This window comes from Zonotrichia albicollis, chromosome 6, assembly GCF_047830755.1.
Source record: "Zonotrichia albicollis isolate bZonAlb1 chromosome 6, bZonAlb1.hap1, whole genome shotgun sequence".
In the NCBI taxonomy this organism is placed as follows: Eukaryota; Metazoa; Chordata; class Aves; order Passeriformes; family Passerellidae; genus Zonotrichia; species Zonotrichia albicollis.
This window is the reverse complement of record NC_133824.1, coordinates 2,170,604-2,197,200: the sequence shown is the minus strand read 5'-3', so window position 1 is coordinate 2,197,200 and position 26,597 is coordinate 2,170,604. Positions and strand designations below refer to the sequence as shown.

Genomic DNA, 26,597 nt, shown 5'->3' with positions numbered 1-26,597 from the left:
CATCCATCAAAGTCCTATATTTTCCACATAGTATATAAAGCACCTAAGCATGATTGTCATACATGCAAGTAATTGTCATATATGCTTAGTAATAATTGGAAATTGTTTTGCTCTTCCAGTTCCCTCAGTACCCTTGGGTGTTGTCTTATAGTGCAAGAGTTCTATTACATTACATTGAAAGGGTTCCATATTGCTAGAGTTTTGTACCTCCTTGATGTTTCTTGTAGGCAGCTCCTCCAGGCACTGACTCTTCCTCATCCTCACAGCAGCCAACTGACTCCAGTTCCCCTCAGCCAACCAATCCACTCTTTTATAACACTCTTCTGACTGGCTACAGCTGTGGCCTGTTAACATCAGACCTGCTCCTAATCTTTAATAATTGGCTCAGCTGCAACTCTTTAGGGGGTAAGATTACTTTCTATTCTACCTTTATTTACTTACATTCTATCCCCCTACAATTCCCCCCTTTTCTTTTAATTACGGAGTTGCATCATTTCTAGAAGGACATGTTCAAATAAATTAACATTATGACACATTGGTATATTTAGTTTAGAATTAAGATTTATACAAATGTTCAGACAACATATTATAGTACAAATATATATATCTGAGTGTTCAGTTTTACAGCTTTTCTCAGTTTACAAAGCACTTATCTTCAAGATCTTTTATACTCATATTTAACAAACACTAATAGCTACAATTGATATATTTTAAGAATAGTTTAGTGTTCAAGTCCTTTTCCCCAAATCCATGGGGTTATATAGTTGAATCCTTTTTCCCCACATCCACAGGGTCATATAGCTTGGTCTCAAATCCACAGGGTCATATAGTTTAATCCCAAATCACATCAGAGTCCCCATTTGTTGTCATATATTGCAAGAGTTCCATATTGCCAGAGTTTTGTAGCAAGCTACTTGATGTGACACTTAGTGCTGTGGTTTAGTTGGCACAGAGGTGTTTGGTCAAATGTTGAACCTGATGATCTTGGAAGTCTCTCTCCATTGTTAATGATTCTGTGAAAAAAAAGGAGAGATATAAGTGGAGCTATATCTAGTTCATGAGCACCACACAGCTTTGCACTCTCCTTGGAGCATGGCTGAAATCTCAAAGCTGTGCCTGGATCTCTTGGGTGTATTATTTGGTCCTCTCCTACATTCCATACAGCCATGGGGGCTGAGAAATACCTTCTGTTCCAGTTAGAAAGAGGCAGGATAAATTTAAATAAAAGAAAAAAAATGCATAAGCCTGTTTTAGGAAAATTAACCAGTTTCCATTCCATCTAAATGTAAAGCCTGGATCTATGGCTTCATATTTCTGGTACACATTGATCAAACAAGTACAACATGCAAGCCTACCAATGCTGAACATCAGCTCTGTAGGAACCCTGGCTCATTCTGTCATGAAATATGGGTGAACATGTTAGTCATGAGGTTATGTCCCCTTGTCAATGTGGCTGAAAGCAAGTACAGTCATGAACCAGCTCCCTCAGAAACCACATTTTGTTTGGTCACCTCACAATCAAAACTGGGCAGGATATGATAAACAGCTTTCCCATTACTAGAAGTGTGACTACAGAGGGTTAAAAATGGGGCAATGATAGTGACAGGACCGCTCGAGATGTTTGCAATTACTGCATTATGTCAATCTTACAAAATAACCACATGATTTGCAGGATTTGCAACAGAAATGAGGCCCATAGTAAAAAAAAATGTTTCCAATTCCTTAGTACAGAGCAGGTACTAGACCTTAAATACCAGGGGAGAATTTGATCACTGCAAGTTAATCAGCATATTCAGTCAGCTCTGTGAGTAACTCACCCCTTCATCCACGCTGTGCTAGCACTTAATTCACATTAGGAACTCTCTAATGCTCTCTTTGCTGCAGCATAAACAACTCGTGCAAGAGCTGTGTGTGACAATCCACACAGATCCAGGTGTCTGCAGGAATTAGCAGGAGCCCTGTGCTTCCCTAATGGAGATTTTAGGCAGGCTCAGCTTGCATTACTCAAAGTCAGAAGACAAGAATCACCCTGTGGCAGTCAGCTCCTATCAAGTCAGTTTAGATACATTCCCAAGCCTGTCAAAGTGGGTTTTTTCTAAGATCAGCAGTCTTTGCTGATGACACCTGCATTATTATGGTCATGGTTGGTTTGCCCTGCTCAGGGCATGCAGAACCTGATGTGTTTGTCTGGCACTTATGTGCCTTCATACGGCATAATCTGCTGTAAGTTTAGTCATGAATTAGTGACAATTAATGAGCAAATCCATCAGTCAGAATATGTGAAGAAAGAGAAGCAGAATCAGCACAAGCAAAAAGGGTAACAGGTCTATGAAATCGGGTCCTGTAATCCTTTGAAAGCCACAACTTGATTTTGTAATCTAAATGAAACCTCAGCAGCCCACAGTTCCCAGGACTCATCCTTTCAGATCAACAGGTTTTTCTACACACTCTGCCATGTTTTGTACCTGCATTTGTTCAGATTTTCACAGCTCAGACAAAACCACAGCAGCGAGGAAGATCCTCTGAAAGGGAGCTTGGACAAAACCACTTCCAGGGTCCTTTCCAAACAATGTTTTTATGATTCTCAGTTCAGCAAGAAGCAGATAGAAGTAGAAAAGGTAGGAGTAATAAGAGTCCAGAAACACTTTCAGATGTGTGTGTTAATCCTCTTTGGTGAATCAGTGTTACACACAGAAGAATATGCCCCAGGGGTAGTGACTGCATTCACCATACCAACAGTCTACAAACCCATCCTGAATCACAGACAATGGTTTGTTTTTCTAAAACACCTCCTGAACTGGAGAGACAACAACAAGAGAAGGAGATTTTCTCCCTCCAAATATTTTCAACTGCTCTACCTTGCTAGAGGTCTAGAGGACAGAGAAGAGACCCTGATCTCCATAAGGTGTGTTCTGTGACACAGCTGCCTGCCCAGCTCTGGGTGCAAACCACAGCACAGCTACATGTAGATCAAATGAGAAAACACAGCAATGTCTTCAAACCATGACCTATCTCAAACCTAGCAAATATCCAAAGATTAAAGCTATTATGTGTTGTCTTTAATCCCTTTAGCTGTACAAGGCCCAGTTGAAGTAACTGTTGACATTTCTTTCAATTTTGAACACTTCATCCCGATTCTCTACAAATTCTTCTGCTGATCCTATAACACATCTTCTCCCAGCCTTCTGCTTCTCAGAGTCTGTCCCCATACTCTACAGATGCCTTTCCATAGTTCCTTGGAGTGCCCCATCACTGCTGCAGGGCCCAGAGACCAGCAAAATTATCTTAGCAGCAGTGCCTCCCAACATCTGCCACCCACAGCTGCTGCTGCTGGCCCAGGCTCCTTGTGCAGCGCATCCAGGGGCTCCTGCCTTACCTCCAGCTGCCAAAAAGTGGAGCCAGCTCCCTGAGAGGAGTTTTCCATTAACTCCATCCCTGGGGCAGAGTCCACAGGCTTTGAGCACACATACTTCACAGCCACATTCCTGTCAGCAGCAGGGGCAGTTACAGAGGGAAAAGTGAACGCTTTCACTTTGTTTCCAACTTTTTCCAACTGCTTCCAGCTTTTAGATAAGAGCAAATGGAGGCACAGCAGCAGCTGGATCATAGTGAGCGGTGGACTGCAAAGACTAAAGAGGGTTTTGACAGACAGAGCACTGAAATGAAATTTCAGCATTACTCATTTTTTGCCACTGGCTCCCCAAGAGGCTGTGGGCAAGCAGAGAGCCTGTGCCTCAGTTTCCCCATCTCTAAAATGGGGGTAAGGGCTTAATTTGAAACACTTTGACAAACATTGACGCAAAATACCACAACAGAAATATTGTTAGCAATGAGAAAAGGAAAATTCCCTTTTTCTCTTTACTGTTTGCAGCCATACTAGAATCAAAACAAAAGGAAGAGGGGAACACGCAAGGAATTACTATTCTCCAAAGGCCTCTCTGACCCTAGGTTGCAGAAATAACTTGAAAACCCCTAGGAATTTATCTGAAAGGAAAGGAGTGAATCTTACAGTGAGAAGATTGCTTGTGCAATAAAAGATTAAGATTTCTATTTTCTCCTGCTTCTTATTTTTATTCTTGTAAGAATCATAATCATCACTAATAAATTACACAAGTTGCAAAGTCAACAGTGAGGAATATTACACCAGGAGCATCTTAATGCAAGTCAGCGCCTGAATCCAAAGCAGAGCAAGCAGAGCCCATTGGGAGCTAATGAACAACAGCTTTGTTCTAGTTAGGGAGCAGCTGTCTGCATAAACAAGTGACTAACCCTGGCCCCAGTTGGGTTGTGCCTCCTGCTGCTCAACTCCAGCCATTAGGTAAGAATACATCTTCATATCCTCAAAACTATCTCATGCTGCAGGTGTTGTCTCTGTGCTGACACTTTTGGTGGTTACCTTGAATGTGTGTGGGGTACAGTTTTTAAACAGCTTCCCCCTCAAGAGAAACCTTTTAGGTATTTATAGTATTCAAGGGGAAATATCAGGTTTCTTCATTGACACCCCTGCTTGTAGTATAATAGTGACCAATGAATGAAATTCCCATTACAAAGAAAATCAGGTTTTACAAAACAAGGTAGCCCCATACCGGTCCATTAACAACACAAGGAGTGAAAAATTGGGAGTGCTTACATGACCCAAATTACAGAGTTAAGATATTTTTTTTAATCTGACTTAAAATTCTAAACCCTATGTTTTCAAAATACAGTTTATCTTTCAAGGCTAATGAGATGTGTGCCTACTTTTAGCATGTTAATAGTCAGATAAAGAAGTGGAAAGGAAAGCCTGTACTGTTGTGGTCCTCAAGCATCATCAGCTTTCCCCATAAAACAAAAGGTGGAGTAGGAGAGCACTGAAAATAGCTTCACAGTTAATTGCAAGTTAACTGATTAGACAGGATCATGACAATCGGGCTGATGTATTGAGTCCATCTCTGTCCCCTGTCCTGGCTAAGTGGTGCCAGTGCAAGTGCTGGTCTGGCTGCACTGAGATGTGTGTTTATTTATGTATGCAGTCACCAGCAAGGGGAGGCTGCACATTCCAAGGGGAAATTTCACACAGAGATTTCTTTTTAATACATACCCACAAGCTCATTTGAACATTATCAGCAATGTAAGTTACAGCTGCCTTGAAGTTAAACCAAAGCTTTAATCCTTTTAAAGCATGGGGTTTTTTACACAGTCTCTAAAGTATAATCTTTGGAGATACATTATTATAAGCCTATTTATCATTCAAAGCATATTAGCCATTTCTCGTACAGTACTACTTGTTAGTAGGATTTTTAAAAATAAGACTTTTCTTTACACAAAGCCTGTAGCAATTTAGATGAGCACTCTGATTAAAAGAAAAAGAGCTTCCTAATTAATAGTCTTGCTGATTCTCCCTATAGCTTAATTAAAATAAACAAGCAGCAGAATTTTAACATGAGCATTTCTAATAAGACTTTTTTTTTAATCAGCTCATTTTACTCCTAATACTTCTAGCAAAAATTGGCTTATTTCTCATTAGGCTTTCTCATTTCTCATTAGGCTTTTTCATAGGGCTGAATCCTTCACTTGTCCTGTTAGGGTAATTACACACATATGTACAAGTTTACCACAAAGATTGTGAAGTCCTAAAGGGTATACATTAAGTTGTTTACTTAAGTTAAATGTAAGCCTGATTTACCTTTGGGGAAACTGCTCATTTGTGCAAAAAGAAATATGGAAACCAACAACAAATTAATTCAAGTAAACTGCAAATGTGGTTAATATTAATTTTCTATTACAGGCCTTTGACTTAGTTATTTTAACTGGTACCATTTAGTATGTAAATCAAATGTTATTTACTGGCTGATTTAACATTTAATGTTTCTAATGTAAGCTATTCTTACTAAATTAAGATTGAAAAAATATATCAAAATTTTATTGCTTTCTTTTGCCTTAGATGCATTGGTTCACAATTTTACTGGGGCTGTAGGAGCTGGAGACTGTCATTACTATGAGCTGCTTTGTTTCAAAGATAAACTGTTCCAAATTGTAGGAGATGCTTTACAGGTATACTATGGACTAGAGATCCATCAATTGCAGGTTTTAATGCAGCTCCCTTAGTTTTTTCTGTGTTAGTAACTGCCCCAAATTGCTGTGTCAGGAGGAAAACGGTTCATAAGTATTATGATAGATCATAATATATCATCATTCATGGGTATTAACCTAGCTCTTTGAGAACATAAATGTGGTGTGTGTACCAAAAAAATCTCTTGTGCTGCACTGGAAATCAAAGTCCCCACCTAGTTAAAACTGCTGATGCTATTAATGTGTGTTTTCCTCAAGAATGTGATGGCAGGGGGCTTTGTTTCTGCCCACATACAGTCCCTAAAAATGCTGCACCTACTGTGTCATTTCTGCAGCACTGATAGTTTGCTCACTGCTCCCCTTTTAGCACGTGCTGCTCCTGCCATTTTTGATGGTCATGGTAGATGTTGTAAAGAGAGAAATCACACAGCAGCTCCAGCTGCTGAGATTAGGTGTCCCAGGACACTGCTCATCCACAAGAAATGCAATTGTTTGCAAAGGTTTGCTCAGTCAAGCAAAGCAAAGTCCTGAGCCAGCAAAAGCTTTATTAAATTATGTAGGACTGTCTCCATGATAAAAACTGGGCATACATACAAGATAGGGAGTTTCCAGTCTTTTCCAAGAAGCTCTGAGAGAAACTGTATAGTCTAAAGATAAAGATTTTCCCTAGAACAAAATTTGGTTTAAGGGCAAAATAGGAAAGGTAATCTTATTTACTGAAATGCTTACAAGTAATTTCCATGTGTAGTCACAAGTACCTAAGCAGCTCAACCTGAATCCTCCTCCTCCTCAGCTGTACCTTGTTTACTTTATTAGGCTCTTTTGAGAGTTTCTCTTTAAATGCCCTGCACCCTCCTGCACTCAAGGTAAATTGTGGCAACGTGGTTTTGCAGGGTTGACTGTGTCCCTGCTGTTTGAGATGTCCCCTCTATAGAACGACTGTACTAAGTTCTCCAGGAGGCATCTCTTCAGCCCTCCATTCATCCCACCAAACAGCTGTCAACAGAGGGAAAAAAACCAGGTAAGGCTTTGCTATGCTCATAGCATTTGCTCTGTTTTTATGTGTTATAACAAGAATGCGGAAGGATGAAGAGAAGTCAAAGATGAGCCTTATGGCCAGAAGGACTGTCTTGCTCCTGAAGCTGCTATGAACTATCACTTGTAAAGCAGTTAGAAATATTCCTGTTGCTTACCTTAATGCAAAGGCCACTGTTAATTTCTGTGTCTCTGTAGGAATTACAAGTAGAGAGCAGTCATGAGGAGCTTTGCTAATCCATGCACCTGCTTGTTGTCTTGCAGAGCAGGAAAATGGGACCGGGGCAAACCATGGAGAGCCTGCTATCAAGCGTGCACTGCTCAAACCCCCCCAAAACAGTGCCTAGAAGATCTGTTCCAAAGGTGAACAAATGCACTCAGGTTAACATGGACTTGGAAGAGAAGAAGTCCAGTGCAGACCTGAGCCTTTCTAGGAAGTCAGAGCATTCTCCAGGGAGCACATCACCCACCCAGAAAGATTCCTCTTCCTCCCCAGAACAGTCTGTCATGCCAGCTCTGCCACCACAGCTGCCCCCGCCTCCACCCCTCCCTCCTGGGGGCAAGCTGCCTCTTCCCCCTGTTTCCACGCCTGGCATGAATGTCCCATCACTGCCATCTCCTCAGCCATGCAGCAGTCCTGGGTGCAGCCATCCTGCCTGTGGCTGTGGGGAGCAGCCCCAGGCTAGGAAGACACCGACACTGAGGATGAAGGTGCTTCACTGGCAGAAGCTGCCCTGTGACGTGGTGAGACGTACGTGCCTGTTTGTAGCACTGGGCTGATGGGTTCCTGCACTTTGCAGCCACAGGAAAGCACTGATGGGGGAATTAACCTTCACTCATGAGTCAAGTCATACATTTGGTCCCATTGCTTGCTCTCAATCATAATCACAAAATGAATATGGAAAGGCAGTCCTCTGCCAATTAGTGGAGGAAATGGTAGTTTGGGAGAAGCTCTGGGCTGAGGCTCTGTGGCTGCTGAAGTTACCTTCTCTTAACCTCAATCTCTGTTATTTGTTAAAGGGATGTTGTGAGTCTGCACTGACTGAGGTTTGCAAAATGCTCTGAGTGTGTGGAGTGGAAAGGTCCTCATGTTCTGTGGTTCTTCTTAATGAATTGCTGGTGCATCACCAGTGAGTGAACTCTCAGCTGAGAGCTGGTTTTACGTTGCTTTTTATGTTCTTGCACGGCCAAAAGGTGCATCAGCCAAGATCTGAGGGTGAAAATTCTTGTTGGTAGGGCTGAGGAATGTGTACCCTCAGGGTAGCCCCCAGTTTCGTTACAGGGATGTAATTTGTGTGGTGTTTCACACACGTACACACAAAATAACCCTAAGAGTCTGTGGTTAGCATGTGCCAAAGGGGCTTGAAGGTCTTGTTTGACTTTAGCAAAGAGGCTGGAAACACATCTCCAGTTTTGCTGCTGTTTTTAATATTCAGTTCACACAAGACAGATCTCAGTTGCTTTTCCTTGCTTACCTCCAGGACAAGGGGTCATAAGGGGCAAGAACTTGCTGCTATGATAAAATATATAAACACAGATATAAAAAAACTGAGCCATGGATCGCTTTCCTTGTGCAGAGACACAAACTGAGACTCATCCCCACTGCACTCAGTGTCACTGTTGTAATCTCTCCTAAACCAAAAGGAGGTGAGATCCTGTCTTAAAGGTTCCCATGTTGTACAAAATCATGTTTGGAAGTTCTTTTTGGTTTGGTTTTTTTTTTTTTTTTGATAGGTCTCAATGATTCTGGTAATAATGTTGGTCTTGGGAGTCTTTATCTCTTGCAAAAAGAGATGTTTACCTAATTGGATGCAGCACCCCCTGTTTTGGTACCACAGTCAATGGGTCAGCAATAGCAAAAACAATTTGGAGCAGCCCATTAAGTTCATCTGCAGCCTTCAGCTCAGTGAATTGAATGTGGCAGTAATCTTCCAGGTTTAATTAGGCTTCAAACCTTTGGGATGCTCTCTGTGGGAGCTGTCACTCTTAAATAATTCACATTTGTCCAGGGCTAATGAGCATCATATTTCATTCATCCTCAAAAGTGTTTTCCCTTTTACAAATCACACTACCTTTAGACTCCTCCTCAACCTTTGTGATCCATCTTGAGCTTTTATTTTCTTCCAGAAAGCCACTCCATATGGGCTGTGATGCCAAGCAGCAGCAAGGAGCTTGTGGAACCTGACTATGCAAGCTTGGAGCTCCTTTTCTCTGTCCCATCAAGAATCCCTACGGAGAAAACAGTGCCAAAAATAAAGAAAACAAAAGAGGTATTTGGGCTGCCCACTTTTTGTAGAAAATGGCAAAGTTCTTGGAAGTGAAAAGCTTATTAGTTCTTTGTTGTTGTCAATAATTTATAACAAGAAAGTTTGAAGTATTTTGAGATCCACTGCCTGAGGCTGCCTTAAAACAAAAGACACAGGGGAGGTTTAGAATGGAACAAGCTGAAGTAACTCTGCTGAGGGATAGGTCTTCATCTGAGGCAGGGAGGACATGAGAATTTCAGTAATAATTATTATGAACTGGAATAAGCAACTTAATTTCCTTCTTTATGCCTTTGCCTCTTTCTAAAATATATCTAATAGCCTGTATTGTTATCATTGGGATTTGATCAATGAAGGTTATTGATTATATTATTACCAAAAAAGAATAAATCTCGACCAATAAAGAAACAAAACCTATGGAAAACCTGTGAAATCCAAAGTAAATGTATTTCTAGCTGATTGATTTTTTTCTTTTTACAGATCTCATTCATAGGTCCAAAGAAAAGCCTCCTTCTCAGTATATTTCTGAAGCAATTTAAGTGGTAAGATTTGGAGAATAACATCTGAACTACTGACTTGATGTGTCTATGCATTTATTCAGATATTAAATGAAATTAATTTAGCAGAAATACTTTGCAAGTACTGTCTTTCTTTAACAAGAAGTCAACGTTTTTCTCTTTTTTTTTTAATACTGATAGGTGACAGTCTCTTTTCAGACAATTAATATCATTTTTCAAACTGGTATTAAATCTAGAATGGACTACAGATTCCTAAAGAAACAATATTCATAAATAACAGTACAGTTATGTAGGAACATGTTTTTCTTTGGTATTATTGTCATAAATATCAAACTCTGGCAGGAACTGTTAGTGAAGATTGTTGAATGGAAGTTTCAAGTCACTTCATTGCTTTTAAAGAAGCTCTTCCAGGGGTTCAGTTTCAAAATCATAAACAGTTTTGATGTGCAGTTTTTCTATAAATAGGAAACTGTTTGAATAACTAAACAAATGGAAAATTACCAAGTCACAGCCCTTATGGAGGGGTGGGGGAGGAAAGGAATTTGTACTAGTTTTTGGGAAAATATCTTTACTCTCAGATTCCCTGAAACTGTGGCAGGATGATGATGGATGTTCTGCTCTCTCTCTGCCCTTGTGTCATGGCCCATGTTAAAAGGGTTTCAAGAAGAAACTCAGCCAAGAAATCCCTTTTCATTAAGAACAAATCAGAGTCAGTCAGAGGGATGTTTTTAATTATTATTATTATTCCTTTTCCATGACAAACTGCTTCTCGGTGGGGGAGAATGGTGCATAGCCTAATGCAGATGCTATTTCCTCTCCCTGCCTGATTCCCTGGGCAGTGCTTGAGCTCTCCTGGGAGCAGCTGGGATCAAAGAGCTGAGTCCCTCTGCCCTTGGGAGGGATGAGGCTGCTCTGGAGCCGGGTGCTGCCCCTGTTAGCCCTGGTGGCTGAGGCAGCCCAGCTCTCCAGAGCCCAAACCTCAGCACCCTGGAAGCTTTCCAAACACTTGCTGCCTGCCAAAGTTTCAGGCAAGGATTTGAGTTAAAACCTTCTGTGAGCCACTGGTTTTATCCTTGCCTTTGCTGCAAATGGTGGAGGAATTCAAATGTAAATACCTTCTCAGTGACAGTGGATACCCACAGTAAAAGCAGAGCTTTGGGGTTTGTTGTGTAAATATGAACAAAGGCCAAAAAGCACATCTAAATTATAAGGAATATTGTTTAGCCTTAAAAGAAACACATTTTCTTATCTCCACTGTACTTTTGATGAGGATTAAGATCCAAATTAGAATGGCAGGCAAGCATAGTAAGATTTACTTCAGTTCTCCTGGAGTGCCAGCAGAGAGATTGAGGTGTTTTTTTCCATGTTACTCCCCCAGTGCTCACCATCATTTCTCTCCTTCTTGCAGCTCCAATGAAGAGATTGCTGCCATGATTCAGAAAGGGGACAGATCCAAGCTGGATGCTGAGATCCTGAGACAGCTGCTTAAACTGCTGCCTGAAGACCAGGAGGTATCTATTAATGTGTCATTCTGGTGGAGTTCAGCTTGAAATATTTGCGCTGCTAAAGCAAGAAGCTATGACTGGACCCCACACCCTTCTGCAGCCTCTAGGTCAATGAAAATCCAAGGCAGAGTGGTGGGAAGTCCATCCCAGCATCAGTCTGGCCTCTTCACACAAAGAGTGAGCAAGAACATGTTGGGACACTCAACACAGGTGCAGACAAAGTGCTGCTCTCTGTCCTGTTATTTTAATTAAGAGGATGCAGCACAGTAGGATTTGTAGACTTAGGTGAATAGAGGGCATTTCAGAGGAAGTTTCAAAAAGGAGGAAGGGAAAGGACCCATCTTTTTTAAAGGGTTTCTGGGTTTCTGTGCATTATAGCTTCCTCAATCTCTGCCTACAGGTCCTAGGAGATGCTGTACAAAGGTAAAAGACCTTCCAGTCAAAACAAAACCTACATGTTTGCCCTTGCAAACCAGTTCATATGTAGAATGTTTTGTTCATCTGCTTTATTCCCATTGCCTGTGCACACAGCAAGTTTAGAAAAGCCAGTTTCATGCCTACAAGAAGAAAATGGCACCAGAAATGTTTGTGTGGTTATTTTTGTTGTTAAATTAAAATTATTATTTTGCTCTTTTATTCCCTGTTAGATAAATAACCTGAAATCTTACAAAAAAGAAAAATCACAGCTGGCAAATGCAGATCAGTTTTACCTCCATCTTTTGGAAGTTCCCAGGTAAGCAAAATCCTCCTTATCTCTTTCCATGAGTGTGGTTCTTACAAGACTTGTCCATAAAAATTAAGGCCTCTGCTTCTTGTGCTAGAGGGATCTTCCTGACATCCAGTCTTCAGGATAAATCATCTGACTGCTATTTGTAGACCTTGTATGAGATTTTTTTTTTCTTTCCCAAAAGCCAGAGAAGTTTTCAGACACCTTTGGAAAACCACAGTTAAAATAACCTTGGTATGAAAAAGCCCTTGGCTGTTGAGCAGCTATTCCTGCGTGGCGTGGAGCTGCAGACTGAATCCTGTCACCAGGCTGCTGATTCACTCCACCCCTGGGCTACAGATCCCAGTTCACCCACTGGGGAGCCCACAGAGCCAAGAGTGAATCACAGCAGTGCCTGTGCTCTCACCACCTCCCCAGCTTTTACCAAGTCAAATGAGGTGCACACAGAGACCTCTTTCTGCTGCTCACAAAAAGATGGTGATATATTATAATTAATAGCAGTAGCCCTCCATAAATATGAACAGTTGCCATGACACAACCAGAGACGCTTTTTTGAAAATAGGGTGGTGAAAATGGGGCTTTTCATTTTCTCAAACTTCTAGCTAGATTTAAAACTACTTTATAAAATGTTTTTCTTCCACAATGTTAATCTGTGATGAAGCATAAATGTTATTAAAGGACATCACTGCCAAAATATTTCAAATTTGTTTGTGAAGTTAAAAAGAATTGTGAAGTTAAAAATCCTGGCTAGTGTTGCCCAGGAATTGTAAAAAATTAGGGTCTCATTATGCAAGGTAGTCACTGCCAGATGTCAGTCCAGCATTGCTTTCTGAAAGAGGAGATGATAATAGTTTCTAGGACATCTTTGGAAATATCTGTGTTTGATTTATTTATAATCCAGTTCTCATGTCAGAGCATTAAGGAGACCATAAGAATGTCAGTGCTGTGCTTTGCCTAAAATGGATGATGCTCTTACTGAACACAAGTCAATTAATCAGGCCCATGGGGTTTGTTTTTGGTGGTGTTTGTTGTGGTTTTTTCCACTGATCTCTTTTTAGCTACCAGTTGAGGATTGAATGTATGCTGATTTGTGAGGAAACAAAAATTCTGCTGGAGTGTCTGTGGCCAAAAGCACAAGCCATCAGGACAGCCTGTGAAAGTAAGTACATCAGTGCTGCACCAGTGCCCAGGTTCAGCCACTTTCTTCTACTTGATTAGCATCAGTGGTAGTCTATGCTATAATCTAATCAAAATTAACCTTTTCATTGCTGAATGTGTAGCGAACATCAAAATCATTCTGCAAATTCCTGCTCCTAGAATACATTCTGAAGAATTACAGTTTGTGCTGTTTTGCTCTGAAGGAGTAGTTCTGAAGGGAAATAGGGAAATTTCCTTCATCAGAGAATCACAGAATGGTTTGGGTTGGAAATGGCCTTAAAGTTGCTCCTATTCCAACCTCCCTGCCATGGGCAGGAACACCTTGCACTAGACCAGGGCTCAGAGCCCTGCTCAACCTGGCCTTGAACACTTCCAGGGTTCACAGAATCATTTAGATTGGAAAAGATCTCTAAGATCACTGGGTCCAACCTTTGACCCATCAACACCTTATCAACTAAACCTTAACACTGAGTGCCAAGTTGTTTCTTGAACACCTTCAGGAAGGGTGACTGCCTCCCTGGGCAGTTCATTCCACTGTTTAACTACTCTTTCTGTAAATAATTCCTCCTGATGTCCAACCTGAACCTCACCTGGTGCAGCTTGAATTCCCTCATCCTGGCAGTGGGAGAAGAGGCTGAACTCCCTCTGACAGCAACTTTTCAGCAGTAAGGTCTCTCCTGAGATGGAGGTGTCAGTGCCAGATCCTGTATAAGTTACATTTTTGTGTGCTGAGGAGATTTTTGTCCGTAACAATGGATCTATTTCAGTTTTTCCTCTAGTGTGCACTGATGCAGTCCAGCTGAGCTCTGTGGTGGAGCAGGACACAGTGACATACCAGAATCTGATGTGGCTGCCAGAAAAAGACATCCCAGATGATGTTCACCGATATTTCAGGAGTCTCCTCCACCCAAAATTAGCCTTGGTTTTAGTTTTGTCTCTTTATTGAAGATGCTCTTGCATTCCAGATTCAGTTCAATGGTTTCAGAGAGTCATTGATCACCCGTTAAACACTTAAACTGAAAAATTTTATCTTCACACACAAAACAGGGCTATACCTGGATGTCTGATGTCATTGCTGTGGTTACTCTTTGTTGGGGTGCAATCAACAGCTCTCTGTAGTCCCACCCTGACATCCCTGCTCCTCCTCCATCCCATGGTGAGGGTCAGAGTTTCTGTTCTAATTCTGCCAAAAGTTTTACTCTTACCCCAGATTCTCCTGTGAAAATGTGCATCTTTTCATTATCATTCTCACTAACAATGATAACGAGGCACAAAGCCCTTTGCTCTTCTTAACTAGAATAATATGTGCTGGGAATGAGGGCTATAGACTTTGACAAGTTTATACACTTTCTTGTATGTGGTTCTCCTTCATAAGGCAGCTGCAGGGTTGGCACATCTATACTCCAAACTTAATGGAAAAACTAGTTTTCCATCTACTTGTAAAGAAAAGATCACAATAGAAAGTTACTCATTTGACTTTCATTCAGCTGATTTATTTCTGTACTGGTATTTTTTCCAAATCCATAATAATGGCTTGACATAATCTTGGATGAAAATTTTGTTACCATCACTGTCAAACCTAATGAAAATTCTATTTCATATAATTTAATTTAATTTATTGAAAATGTCTCTCTTCTTATTTTTTAGCAATTCTTACCAGTCACCGACTGCCAGTGTTTTGCCAATTGATTCTTAAAGTTGGAAACTTTCTGAACTATGTAAGTAAAATTATTTCTTTACTTGTTGTGTTCTAAAGATAACAGAAAATCATGCAAGACTTGAAAACTGAAAGAAGGAACTTTTTTCTGTGTCTTCCAGGGGCGTCACACTGGAGATGCTGGAGGTTTTAAAATTAGTGCCTTGCTCAAACTAACAGAAACAAAAGCAAACCAAAACAACATTACTCTGCTTCACCATATTTTGGAGGTACAACAAAACTGAGAAATTAATCTTGTGTGCATTATTCTCAAATATTAATTCCCCAGAACCTAAGGGGCTTTTACCTCAGTAATACCCAGCTATAGGTACCTGGAGGGTGAACCTCTGTGCTGGGAATACCATGGCAACTTTTCCACAGCTCTCTGTGCAGATGAGATCAATCCATACACAGTAATATTTAGGGTGGAAACACTAGGTTTTCTTCCTCAAGTTCACTTGACAAGTCTGCTTGCTGGTTTCTTTCTCTTCTTCAACTGCTCCCTTGTGTTGACACATATCCCAAATGCATCTGTCAAATAAAATTTATTTTTGTGGTATGAAGACAAAATCTCAGGTCAGCCTGCACACTGTGGCAGCCCATGGGATGTCAGCCTGAGCACTTTAAATGAGTCTCTTCCTTTCTTTTTAACTCCCTGTGGATGCCAACATGAGAAAAAGAATGAACAAGACTAAATTTATCCCTACACTTATAAGAACTAAAATGAAGTGCTAAGTTTTCAGTCCTGATGTTGTCCAGCTGAAAACATTTCATGCTCTTTGACAGTTTGTATAAGATAATAATTTTTTTCTCTTCAATTTTAGGAGGTTGAAAAAAAACACAGAGATCTCCTGCAGCTTCCCAGAGATCTTGACTTTGTTTCCAAGGCAGTGGGGTAGGACATTATTGTTTGTTTTTGTCATGTATGAATGGCCAAGCTCTTTAAAGCCAGCAAGGAGCTGACTCATTTTATGGTGCTGTAATAAGGTCACAGGATTTCTCTGCTGTAGGAGAGAGTGGTTCCCTTCAACACCAAAGTGTTGAAATTTTCATAGTTCAGCCTGGTTAAGACTTTTAGGTGGGGCTCAGTGTGATTTTTCTTTCTGTGGATCCAGTACTACTTCAGAGGAAAACCCTGTAGATAGTGAATTTCCCTCATTTTCAAGGACCAGATTCTTCTTCTACATATTGCAATAGAAACATATCTTCCCTGAGGTTTCTCAGTCAGTTCAAGAAGTGTTTGGGCAATATTTTTGGGACACAATGTGACTCTTGGGGATGGTCCTGTGCAGGGCCAGGAGTTGGACTTGTTATTCTCCCTTCCAATTCAGCACATTCTGTCAGTTTTAGGTGAAATCTCATCTGAAGGTACAAAGCTTATGTAAGAAGAGAACAATTGGGGTGGTTTACTGGGAGCTGGGGGGGACCTGAGGACTCCCAGAGTTGACTATCAGCACGTGTTTCTAATACACGTGGGTAGAAAGTCAAAAGTCTCCAGAAACAGGTTTTTTCTTTCTCCTGTGTGCCAGAAAGCCTCATGAGTCCATTGCCAACTCTTTCTCTTTAACTCAAAGGAATCACATGGAGATAGGTTCAGTTACACCAATCAGAATCCACATTTATAGCACCAGGATTAACATTTTTAATCCTGTTATGAATTCAGAGGATTCATAGGAACCTTGTAGTGATTTAGATTTCATTGTAACTCAAAGGAGTAACTTTTAAATCTGCCAGTGGATTGACATTTATTATGTAGCTGCTACATAAATTTTGAAAGTATTTTAATTCCATAATTTAATTCCTGTGGGTTTTGTGAATTAGCTTTGCAGAAGATTAACTGAATGTTGTTTTCAATCATGAATTTCTTTTTGGATTGTGTCATAACAGAAATGCATTTCTTGACGGAAACTAGATCTTGCTGGCCAATTACATAAATGTACTTTTTGTATAGAGTAATGGCTGTCTACTTCAGTCAAACTCTCAAACTTACAAAATTGATTTGCTAATCAACCTGTGGAGAACCATTCATGGTGCAAATCCTGCAAGGGGCTCTCCTAATGCTGCTCATATATGGATGTACTGTGAAACACTAAGCCAGGTTTTGCTGATTCAGTAAATTTTGTCTGGCCCAGAGAGTAGCTCAGAACTCCAGAAGATGTTGGTTTGGCAGTGGTTGTGTTTGGATCTCCACACAAGCTGAATTAACACAGAGAGGAGATACAATTTTGGACCATAAATAGACTGGGGAGAAAAGGCAAGGAGAGAAAAGAACCAGCTACATAAGGACAGTGTTGGCACAGGGGAGATGAGCTGGTGTTGCCTATGAATAAAAATAGGCTGGAATTTTTTTGGAGTTTTTTGAATGCTAGGACAGTGAGGTTCTTCCACAGTCCATCCAGGGAGGTAGTGAGGGCAAAAGCAGAGAGTCTTTCTTAGATGAGGGTTTGTGCACATGAAAAAGCATTTATACAGAAAAGAGCTATCTGCAAAAGCTGGGCTGGAGAATTAATTCTATATTCCTTTGCAGAGATGATAATGTTTATAATAACCTTTTAAGTTAATGCAAACAAAAGACTTACCCCTTCAATGTCCTGTCCCTTTTGTGGACCTTTCAGAATGCACTTTGATGCCATGCAGGCCGAGGCTGGTGCCAATTTGAAGAAACTGCTGGAAATAGAGAAACGTTTACTTTTGTCGACGGATGATTTAAAAATACAGCATGGAAAATCTGTGCAAGTAGGTAATGTGAGTGTGACACATTTCCCATCTTTCTTCCTAAACACTCTCTTCTTAAAGGCGGTGTAATTCAGGTTACAACTGGACATAAAGCCCTGTGGGAAAGGGGTCATTACTACCCTCCCACTGTGCCCCAATAGAAGGAGTATCCCAGATTTTCCTCAATTATTTTAATGTGGTACTGGGATATGGAAACAGCTGAGGACCAGACAGATTTTTCTGTGAGTAAAAGAAAGGAAGGCCCTAAAATGAAATGTAGGCTGCAACTATAAATGTGTACAGTGCAGCACAGAAACATGTTTTGTCTCACTGTGCTTTGTGGGGGGGAAAAAAGAGGACAGATTTGCAATATGCTTTTCCCTCCTCTCCACCAAAACTATATTTCCAAACATCCTAGATTTTCATATACTCAGAATAGGTCACTTAACTAAAGCTGTAAGGTAGAAATCCTGGTGCTGCATGTCCCTTGCTCAGTCATCCCAGGTTCTGCCACATTTCCACATGGTTGTATGATGAAATGAGGGAAAATGCAGATTATTCAATTCAGAAATAAATATCACACATTGTGGACCAATCTTAGTTCTTAGTTTTTTAAAAACTGACTGCTCTCTGTTAAGTGGCTGAAATCTTCTGGGCAGCTCAGAATATGCTACTTTTTAATATGCATAAATTATATTAAAAAATGTGTCTCAGGGCAGCCTCAATGCTTCAAAGGACCTGCAGAAGGAATTTGCCACCATTGAAAAGAAGAAGGAAGAACTTGCAGATTATCTTTGTGAAGACCGAAAAAAACTGTCTTTGGAAGATGTATTTAACACAATGAAAACCTTCAGAGAGATCTTCCTCAAGACCTTACAGGTAGTTTGCCCTGTGGCTGTTTAGAATTAGGTTGAGAACTTTTTATTTATTAAGTCAAGCAATAATTTCTAATTTTTCTACTCTAAGCTGGGCTATGTAACCCTGGTTGCAGAAGTAAATGAAGGTAAATTTATGTGCTTGCAAACTGCAGCAGAAAATGAGTCTGTGGGCACATATAAAATCTGGGGCTTTTTTGTTTTTTTGTGGCATTTAGTTTGGTTGGCTGGTTGCTAGTTGCTTGGTTTGTTTTGGTTTGGTTTTTTTTGGGGGGGGGGGGCAGGTTGAGATTTTTTGCTGTTGAGAACAATTTAAGTCATTTCTCCCACTGACAATTATTAACCAGACCTCAATGTAATAGGATCTTTGTGGCATGTGAAAGAATGAGCAACCTGACATGCTTTATAGACTTTGGTGATAGCCAAAAGGTAAATTTTCCAATAGGCAGAAGGTGTGTTTATGTGCTGGTATTTCATTGTACCTAGTTAGCTCCCAAGAGTGTGTTTTGTGTTCCAAAAAACCCTTCCAAATCTCCCAATGGATTCTATTTCTTAACTTATAGGACTTCGCTCCTTGCAATGAGGAGCAAGAGAACAGCAACTTCACCATAAAAATTGTGTAGAGCACCTTCCGATTTGCAAACTCTCTAGTAAAGCTCTATTTCATTTCCCTTATTACACATTTCACACCTGGACTAATGTCCTTCCTTTTTCTTAATGCCAGTGGCTTCACATTCATACATATTTAACAGCAAGAATCACCAGATCCTGTGCTGACTCCAGGAGAGCCCCAGCCTGGATAAACCTTCTGTAGAGAGAGCCATCTGCATTGCAAGAAGAACTGCAAGAACACAGACAGCTCTGCTGCCAAGAGAGAGCTTCAGGGCAGATCATGGATCCAGATGAAAACAATCAAGTTTCTGAGGAAGTTACAGAAGATGAAAGGCAAAAAATATATCCTCTACTGCTCCCACCACTTGCTTCTCCATCAAAGCACTGAGCTGAAATTTTCCAAGCAATGCAGTTACCTGGGCTCTGAAAAGATGAGATACTGCCACAAACAGTCTGGAAAATTAACCCTATGAAGCACAGATGTTTTGGCAATAGGCTTGATCCTTCAAGTTCCTAAAATTCTAGGTATGAAGAAAAGAACTAAGAGAGCCAAGAACATAATGGGTCAGTATCTGTGGAGAGCTATACTGGAAATTTACTTTGAAGGGAATTTCAGCAATGGCAGTTCTTTCAAGAAACAGTCCCAGTAAAGGTTATGAGTGTCCTAGTACAGCTGCAGGAGACTCAAACTACATTTCTGGGTGCTTCTTGCTCTCAGCCAGGTCAGAGCAACTAGAAAGAAGCTTCTTTTTATATCCCAAAATGAAAACTCCTTTTCATCTTTTTTGAGTTCCATTTCTCAGCAGCACCTCACCTCAAAGGTACCACAGCTATCAGCCATGTTGTCTGCACCTCTCTTCCACTGCAGACCTAGAATTAATCTCCTCTTCTCTTGCTTGCTTTCTCACTATCACCTCAAAAAAGATACTATTTGTAGTATCTTTTTGTACTTGAAAACAGCCACATGCTGAAGAGCTGCAGGTTTTAATTTTTAAAGCATCTTTTTATTCTGTGATTTTGATTTTTACACTAGAATTAGCCACAGGCATCATCTCTTCCCAGTGCCATTTATTTTAAGCTTTACTGCTAAGGTGTAACTTTTATTTTGAGATGAGTCTTCTGTGTAAAGCAGGTCTCTTAGCACTGCCAAAATTGTTAGTGCTATCTTTCCATTCCCACATCAAATAAGAAGGGAAATAGTTTCAATAATAGTGATTCTTGATGTTTCCTAAGCTTATCTACAGAGATTTGGGGTTTGTTACTTTGTTCAAACAAAATCTCTCTCCCTTCCCTGAGGGTTCTTTCTCATCCCTTATCCTTCAGGTAACAGAAAATTGAGTTACACAAGTGGAATTACTTTAATAAGACTCTGCCATATTTCTCTCCATCTACCTGGAGGAAAAAAGCCCAAATCAACAAAGCCTTTCCAAATACCCAAATGATATCCAAAAGTGACACAGTGCAAGGAAGCAAGGGAGCTGGTTTGTCACCCAGGGCTGATGACTGTTTCACCAGTTATCAAAAAATAAAAGAAGCAGATGGCAGGAGGAAGGAGACAGGGAGAAAATAGCTCCTTAGCTCAAAGACAAAAAATCAGAAATGGAGTTTTGCTGAGAACTGAGTGGTAAAATTGTGGGGAAAATAATCACTGTGTGATTACAGGGGATTGTGGGAAACATTTGATTTCCCTCAGCATTTGCAGCTGTTCATAGAAGGGAACTCCCAGCAAAGAGACGGTCTAATCTCAGGAAAAGGAGAAAAATGTTCCACAGAATCTTCTCTAGGAAGCATTCAGTTGATGGCAGAGGTTATACAGACAGCTCTGCACAGGGATAGTTCCTCTGTGTCCTCCCCTAGGACAGCCACACTGGAGCAGCTGCTCTTCTGTAGGGTGCATATGGCGTTGGAACAGGATGTGCTTTAGGTAGTGTGGGGATAAGCAGGTGTCCTGGAGCATCTTTTAATTCAAAATTTAAGCAAGTATCTAACATCCCACAAAGTGCCAATCCAAAGTGACTCCCTCTTTCACCAAATCTCATCCCTGCAGCTGTCTTCACTAATCCAGGAAGGTGGAGAAGGGATTGTGAGTATTCATTCCTCTGCCCTACTACCGCTGTACCTTTTGGGGCTTTCTTGTGTTGAAGGAACTTTGCTAAGTGTGTTTACATTGAATTGTTATGTTTGGACATTTTTTTACAATTTTTCTGAAGAAAAATTTGGTTCAGGTTTGCTCAATTTATTCCTAATGTGTTTTAGCTTGTTCTCACTACTGTGTGTGCTGTTCAATAAGCAGAACAACATATCCCTGAATTCACCTCCTTTATTTCTTATGGCAACACATCTCTGAATCCACCTCCTTTATTTCTTAGGGCATATTACATAGAGATATTCTCCCAGGGCCCACAAATCTGCAAGTCTCCCAGCAGCCATAGTATCTCAAAGATGTTATGCTAAGACAGCAGGAATTCATCAGGCAAGCACATAGGAGCCCTATACTGATGGAATCTTCTAGCCTCTCATAAAACTTCACCCACTCTTTCAGAAGCACCCTCTATTTGGGGCTAAGGAATCATTTTCTTTCTCTGTCAAGAGTACACAGATATTTTCCTTTTCAAGGCACCCAGTGACAGTTTCCACAACCTTGAGCTTCTAATGCTCCTATATTTCAAGCAGATTAACTCTGTTACTGCTTACAAGTTTTCTTTATTTGTTTGATCCTAGATTTTTACTTACTATAAAGGCTGGTTCTATAAACTTGTGCACATTTTCTTGGACTTGTTCAGCTCATCTTATGGAAATAGTGGCAGATGATCCATAGCAATCAAACAGATTTATCACTATTGTGGGAAATTGTATTTTCTGCTTCAAACTCTCTGCAAAGCAGACCACATATGTCTCACCCAAAATCTTATCTGCACCAAATCATCAGCATCTTCCTGGATGTTATTAGGTTTTGTCATATGACACAGCAGCCTATTAAGTACTGATCTACCTGCAATGTGTAGATTAACTACTCACTGGTTGCAATCAAAAGCAGGCAAGCCTCCAGGTGGGATGGCAATGTTCTGGTGACAAATGCAGCTCTGGAACAAGAACTGCAGGAGCATTTAAGAAAATGGCTTTATCATCTTTATGTTATGCTACAGTTTTCTCAGTTGTTCAGAACTACCTTCTCCCACTGTTGTGCTAGTTATCAAAAGCCAGGAATACTCTTCCACTAAATAATCATCTTCTTTTGCTAGCAGTAATCATTCCAATGCTTTTTCTTCCTCCATTAATTTTATTATTCTGGTACCAGCAGCTCTGTGGAAACCAGAATCCTGCCTATCTACATAAATCCTAACAGGATTTATGCCATTCTGGCAATTGTGTGAGTGGTACCAATAAACATCCAGCCTGGACTCTGGCCCTGAACTGCCGTGCAGAAATACTACTGGCAAATTTAATGAGAGCCTGAAGAGAAACTGTGAATTGCTGTTTAACACAGCTGAACAGCTCCTGAAAATTCTGGTAGAAATCCCTGAATACAAACAAGGTTGCTATGGGATAAATCTCTAGAATGCTAATTAAGTTAAACTAATGTTCTCTATTGTGGACAAAGGGACTAATTAAGAAGAATGCATTTCAGTCCATAGTTGAAAGTTGCAGTTAAAGCTGATGAAATAGTTTGCTGGTAACATCATCACATGGAGAAGGCCAAAGGGATCGACCATGAAGCTCTGTTCTGCTGTTTACCCCCAAACCCCAGCAGCTGAGAGTTTTAACTGCACACAGAGCATGTTCAGAATACCTATTCATTGCAAACTGACAGTTTCTTAACAAGCTTTTCCTTCAGAAACTCTTATTTGTTGTTTAATTTGTCATTCTGTCTGAATGCAGGAAAATCAAGAAAGGAAGGAGCAAGCTGCAAAATCTGAGAAAAGGAAGAAATGGTTTAAAGGAGAAGATGCAAAGAGGCTAAAGGGAGAGTATGGAAAGTGTCATACATTTAGCAATTAATTATTTTTTTATTAGCTAATATTTTGTTAATTAGAAGGAATTTATCTGTTAGCTCTGGCAGATCTGATGCAATGAGAGTGACTTAGATGATGTAGTTATCAAGCAGATGCATAGTGAGACATCAATTACCAATTTTCAAGTGCAAGTGAATGCTTGGAAGAAATCATGATAGGGATGTTAGAAAAAAAAATATCACTCCCAATGAGCAAGTTTCTCCTACTTTGCTCAGAAGTGGAGGATATCCTGCTATTGTTCTGAATAGTTCTTGGGAGACTTTTAGGACTCTAGAAAGCTGCACACACTTGAACTCCATGCAGCACAGTAGACAAATTGTGTCTGGTGTATTATTATTATTATTATCACATTTGCTTTCTTCTGATCAGAGATCTAATTCCTTGAAGGAGGTATGTCAGATCTTAAAGAAGTGTCTGTGCTGATTGATGCAGGAAAGCACTTGCTGTGCTGGGCCTCCTTGGGTGTGAAGCAGTGCTAACATTGGCATGTGTATATTTTAAATTCTTATTTTGGCAAATACTTGGCATCCACTTTTATTGAAGGTTTCTGCCAATAAAATTTGGTTACAATTCTTGGTTCTTCAGAGCACCACTGCAAAGAAGCCTTCAGAAGCCACTCCATCTGAGTGGAGTTCATGTAAATTTTGTGCTAGATCCTCAACCCTTGGAAGACTGTTGTTTTTCTTGTATCTGGTGTCTAAATAGATGGCCTCCTTTTAGATCCTCTTTCACAGTTATTCACTTTTAGAAATACATTTTTAAGATACATAAAATCCATTGAAAACTGACCTAAACAAAATTTTCAATATTGTCTTGTCAAGTTCTACCACAAATATGTTTTACATACTTTGCAATCATAACACACTTAATGTAAAGTTGCAGGTTAAAATAAAAAAAAAAACCTTTTTTGCTATAAATACAAAAGAGTAACGTAGTATATGATAAAATCAGGAAGCAACATTTATCAGCTGTAAGAATTAAAGGTGTGCTTCAGCCCTGTGAAGAAAAGGAGCACCAAACCAGAAGAACCTTCTGTATTTCCAGGAGATAGTTCCACCCAAACTATCATTTTTTTCGTTCCTTTGTGATAACAAAGGTGAGGTGGATTTAATTCTTGGGGAGTATAAACTTGTACATAAAGAGCATTTAGAGTTATTTTTCAGTACTTATTTTAGAGAACTGTGCATAGCAGTGGTAACAAAGACAATCAGGAACTTTTAAAATCTATTTTAATCTCAATCAGGGTATGGTGACAAAACAACAAAGGGTATCAGATCTGACATGGCAGGATGCTGAAGCTCATCTTAACATTCTTCATTCAATGTAAAATGGGGCTTTGGGGTTTTTCTAATCATTACTGTCTTTTCATTCCCATTCTGAAGAAGGGAATGAAAAGACAGTAAATCTGGTGAACCCCTATCAGCCTGTGCTTAAAGGATTGTCAAGGCCTGGTTCCACAGAGAATGAAATTACCCTTTAACTTTGCAGGGATCTCCCTTAATGCCAGTGCCACACAGCACACAGGGCAATCCTGTGCAGGGATCTTTAAAGGTCCCAGTCCTGCAGTCTCTGAATCTCTGACCTTCAGTGCAGTCACATGCTCTGTCAGTGTGAATATCTGGTTTGTCCAGTTGTCTGAGGATCATTTCTCTGCAGCTGACAGATCTGCCAGGGACAGCACACAGCAGCAATGTCCCTCAGGGCCAGCAATAATCTTGCTCTCTGGGTTTCAAACAGGAGAGTAAAGTCAGAAGCACCCATTGCTGATGTATTTAGAGATTACAAGTGAGGACTTGAGCTGCTGAGAACAAAACTTAGTCAAAAACTGCTACCAAAATCCAAGTGGAGGGTACTATTTAGACAACTGGGCAATATCTTACTTGATTCCATATATTGAAAACAGCTTTTCTGTGAATAAGATTTAAGATAAGATTCCCAAAGTAATTGGCTTTGTAAGACAGGCTTACACTGATTCCAGGGACTCAGACATTCTAGGGTTGGGTTGTGGCTTTTTTTAACTCATCTGGACATGTTTATATATGTATGTATGTTGATTTTTTTTTTCCCCCATGCTTTATTTCCTTCAGCTTCTGTTGCAGCATTACTTCATTACTTGACATTTAAATTCTTCTACACAACTCTATCAGATAATTGCAAGGACTATATTATATATGTTATTTCAAGAAAAATAACATATATTATATATATGCTACTACACGAGAAATAACATCTGGAGATTTCTTTAGCTACTAACCAAGTGGAAAAATTATCTGTTTCTAATGGAAATTTGGGGATACAGCTAATGACCAGAGTAAGAAACAGAACAAGAACACTTAAGAATAAAATATGGAAATATTAATTTCAAGATCTGGTGAGAATTTATATATGCCACTAAAATACTGTAACTGCAGCAGAAGATGAAATATTGTTAAAAGATAAAGAGCAGGTAAGTTTTTGATGAACAGTACAGAAGTTCCAGAACATAACTGCTATCATTACACATAGAAAGAAACTGCAAAAACAGACTCCTAAGCCAATCCATATATTGATATATCCAGAGTCAAATACAAGAGCTTTCCTCTGGTAAAATTCTTATTGTCTGTTTTTACACAGGACTTACTTGCTTGGCTGTAACAAGCTGATATATGATAAAATGTCACCAACACAAATTGCTCTTGCAATAGTAAAAGCACCTAGTCTTCAAGATATGTGGAAATCAGCTGATATTCTACTGCTAAAATCTTACTGGGTCACTGTTCTATTGCTTGCTTTGGCTTTTATAAAGCATGTATTAATGATTTAGAAACTGTGTATGAAGGATAAGCACAACTTTCAGAGCAGAGTTTACTTACAACTGCATTGTATTCTAGTATGTGTTTATAACCAGGGTGTATTTTACTTTTGTATATCTTCATTTTAGTAAACAGAGCTAAACAAAAGTACCTGAATTTGTGAGGCTTATTAGCTGCAGATTTAAATCACATACTAGCAGTGAGATCCTGAGCAAATGCTTTTCTTGTGCTGGTAGTGAATGCAGTAATGGTATTTTTATTTTATTTATTTTTAAGTGCAAATGACAGGACAGATTATCTGGATCCTAATCTCCTAAAAAGATGGTGAATAAATGAGAAAAAAAAAAGCTTCTTAATTGCATCTGGCAATATAAAACTGCTGAGCAGTTAAATCCATTCTCCATGAGAGCTAGAAAACTCAAAAAAATTCTTTAAAAAAAAATCTTGACCCTGTACCTGTAATCTTGTACCCTCTTGGGTACCACCTTGTACCCCAGAGTTCAATGAGTTTGCCACAGTTTTTTTTGTCAAGAGCCTGGCAGACTTCAGGCCATGCTCTCACAGGCATAAATGAGCATAACCAATTGCAATGCTCCTTTAATCTCTTTTTAAATATACATCCCCCTGCATAATCTC

At 39.9% G+C, this 26,597-nt stretch overlaps 1 protein-coding gene across 1 annotated transcript; it reads left to right on the top strand.

The window, feature by feature from the left end:
- Positions 1 to 618: 618 nt before the first annotated feature.
- LOC102061198 (inverted formin-2) lies at positions 619 to 25,241 on the top strand. Its single transcript, XM_014264438.3, has 14 exons — positions 619 to 4,318; positions 6,945 to 7,072; positions 7,351 to 7,837; positions 9,214 to 9,356; positions 9,831 to 9,892; positions 11,277 to 11,379; positions 12,021 to 12,106; positions 13,159 to 13,259; positions 14,906 to 14,976; positions 15,077 to 15,184; positions 15,779 to 15,849; positions 17,570 to 17,690; positions 18,384 to 18,548; positions 23,036 to 25,241. The coding sequence occupies exons 3-14, from the start codon at positions 7,360 to 7,362 to the stop codon at positions 23,153 to 23,155; spliced, it is 1,629 nt and encodes a 542-aa protein (XP_014119913.2). The 5' UTR covers positions 619 to 4,318; positions 6,945 to 7,072; positions 7,351 to 7,359; the 3' UTR covers positions 23,156 to 25,241.
- The last annotated feature ends 1,356 nt before the right edge of the window (positions 25,242 to 26,597 follow it).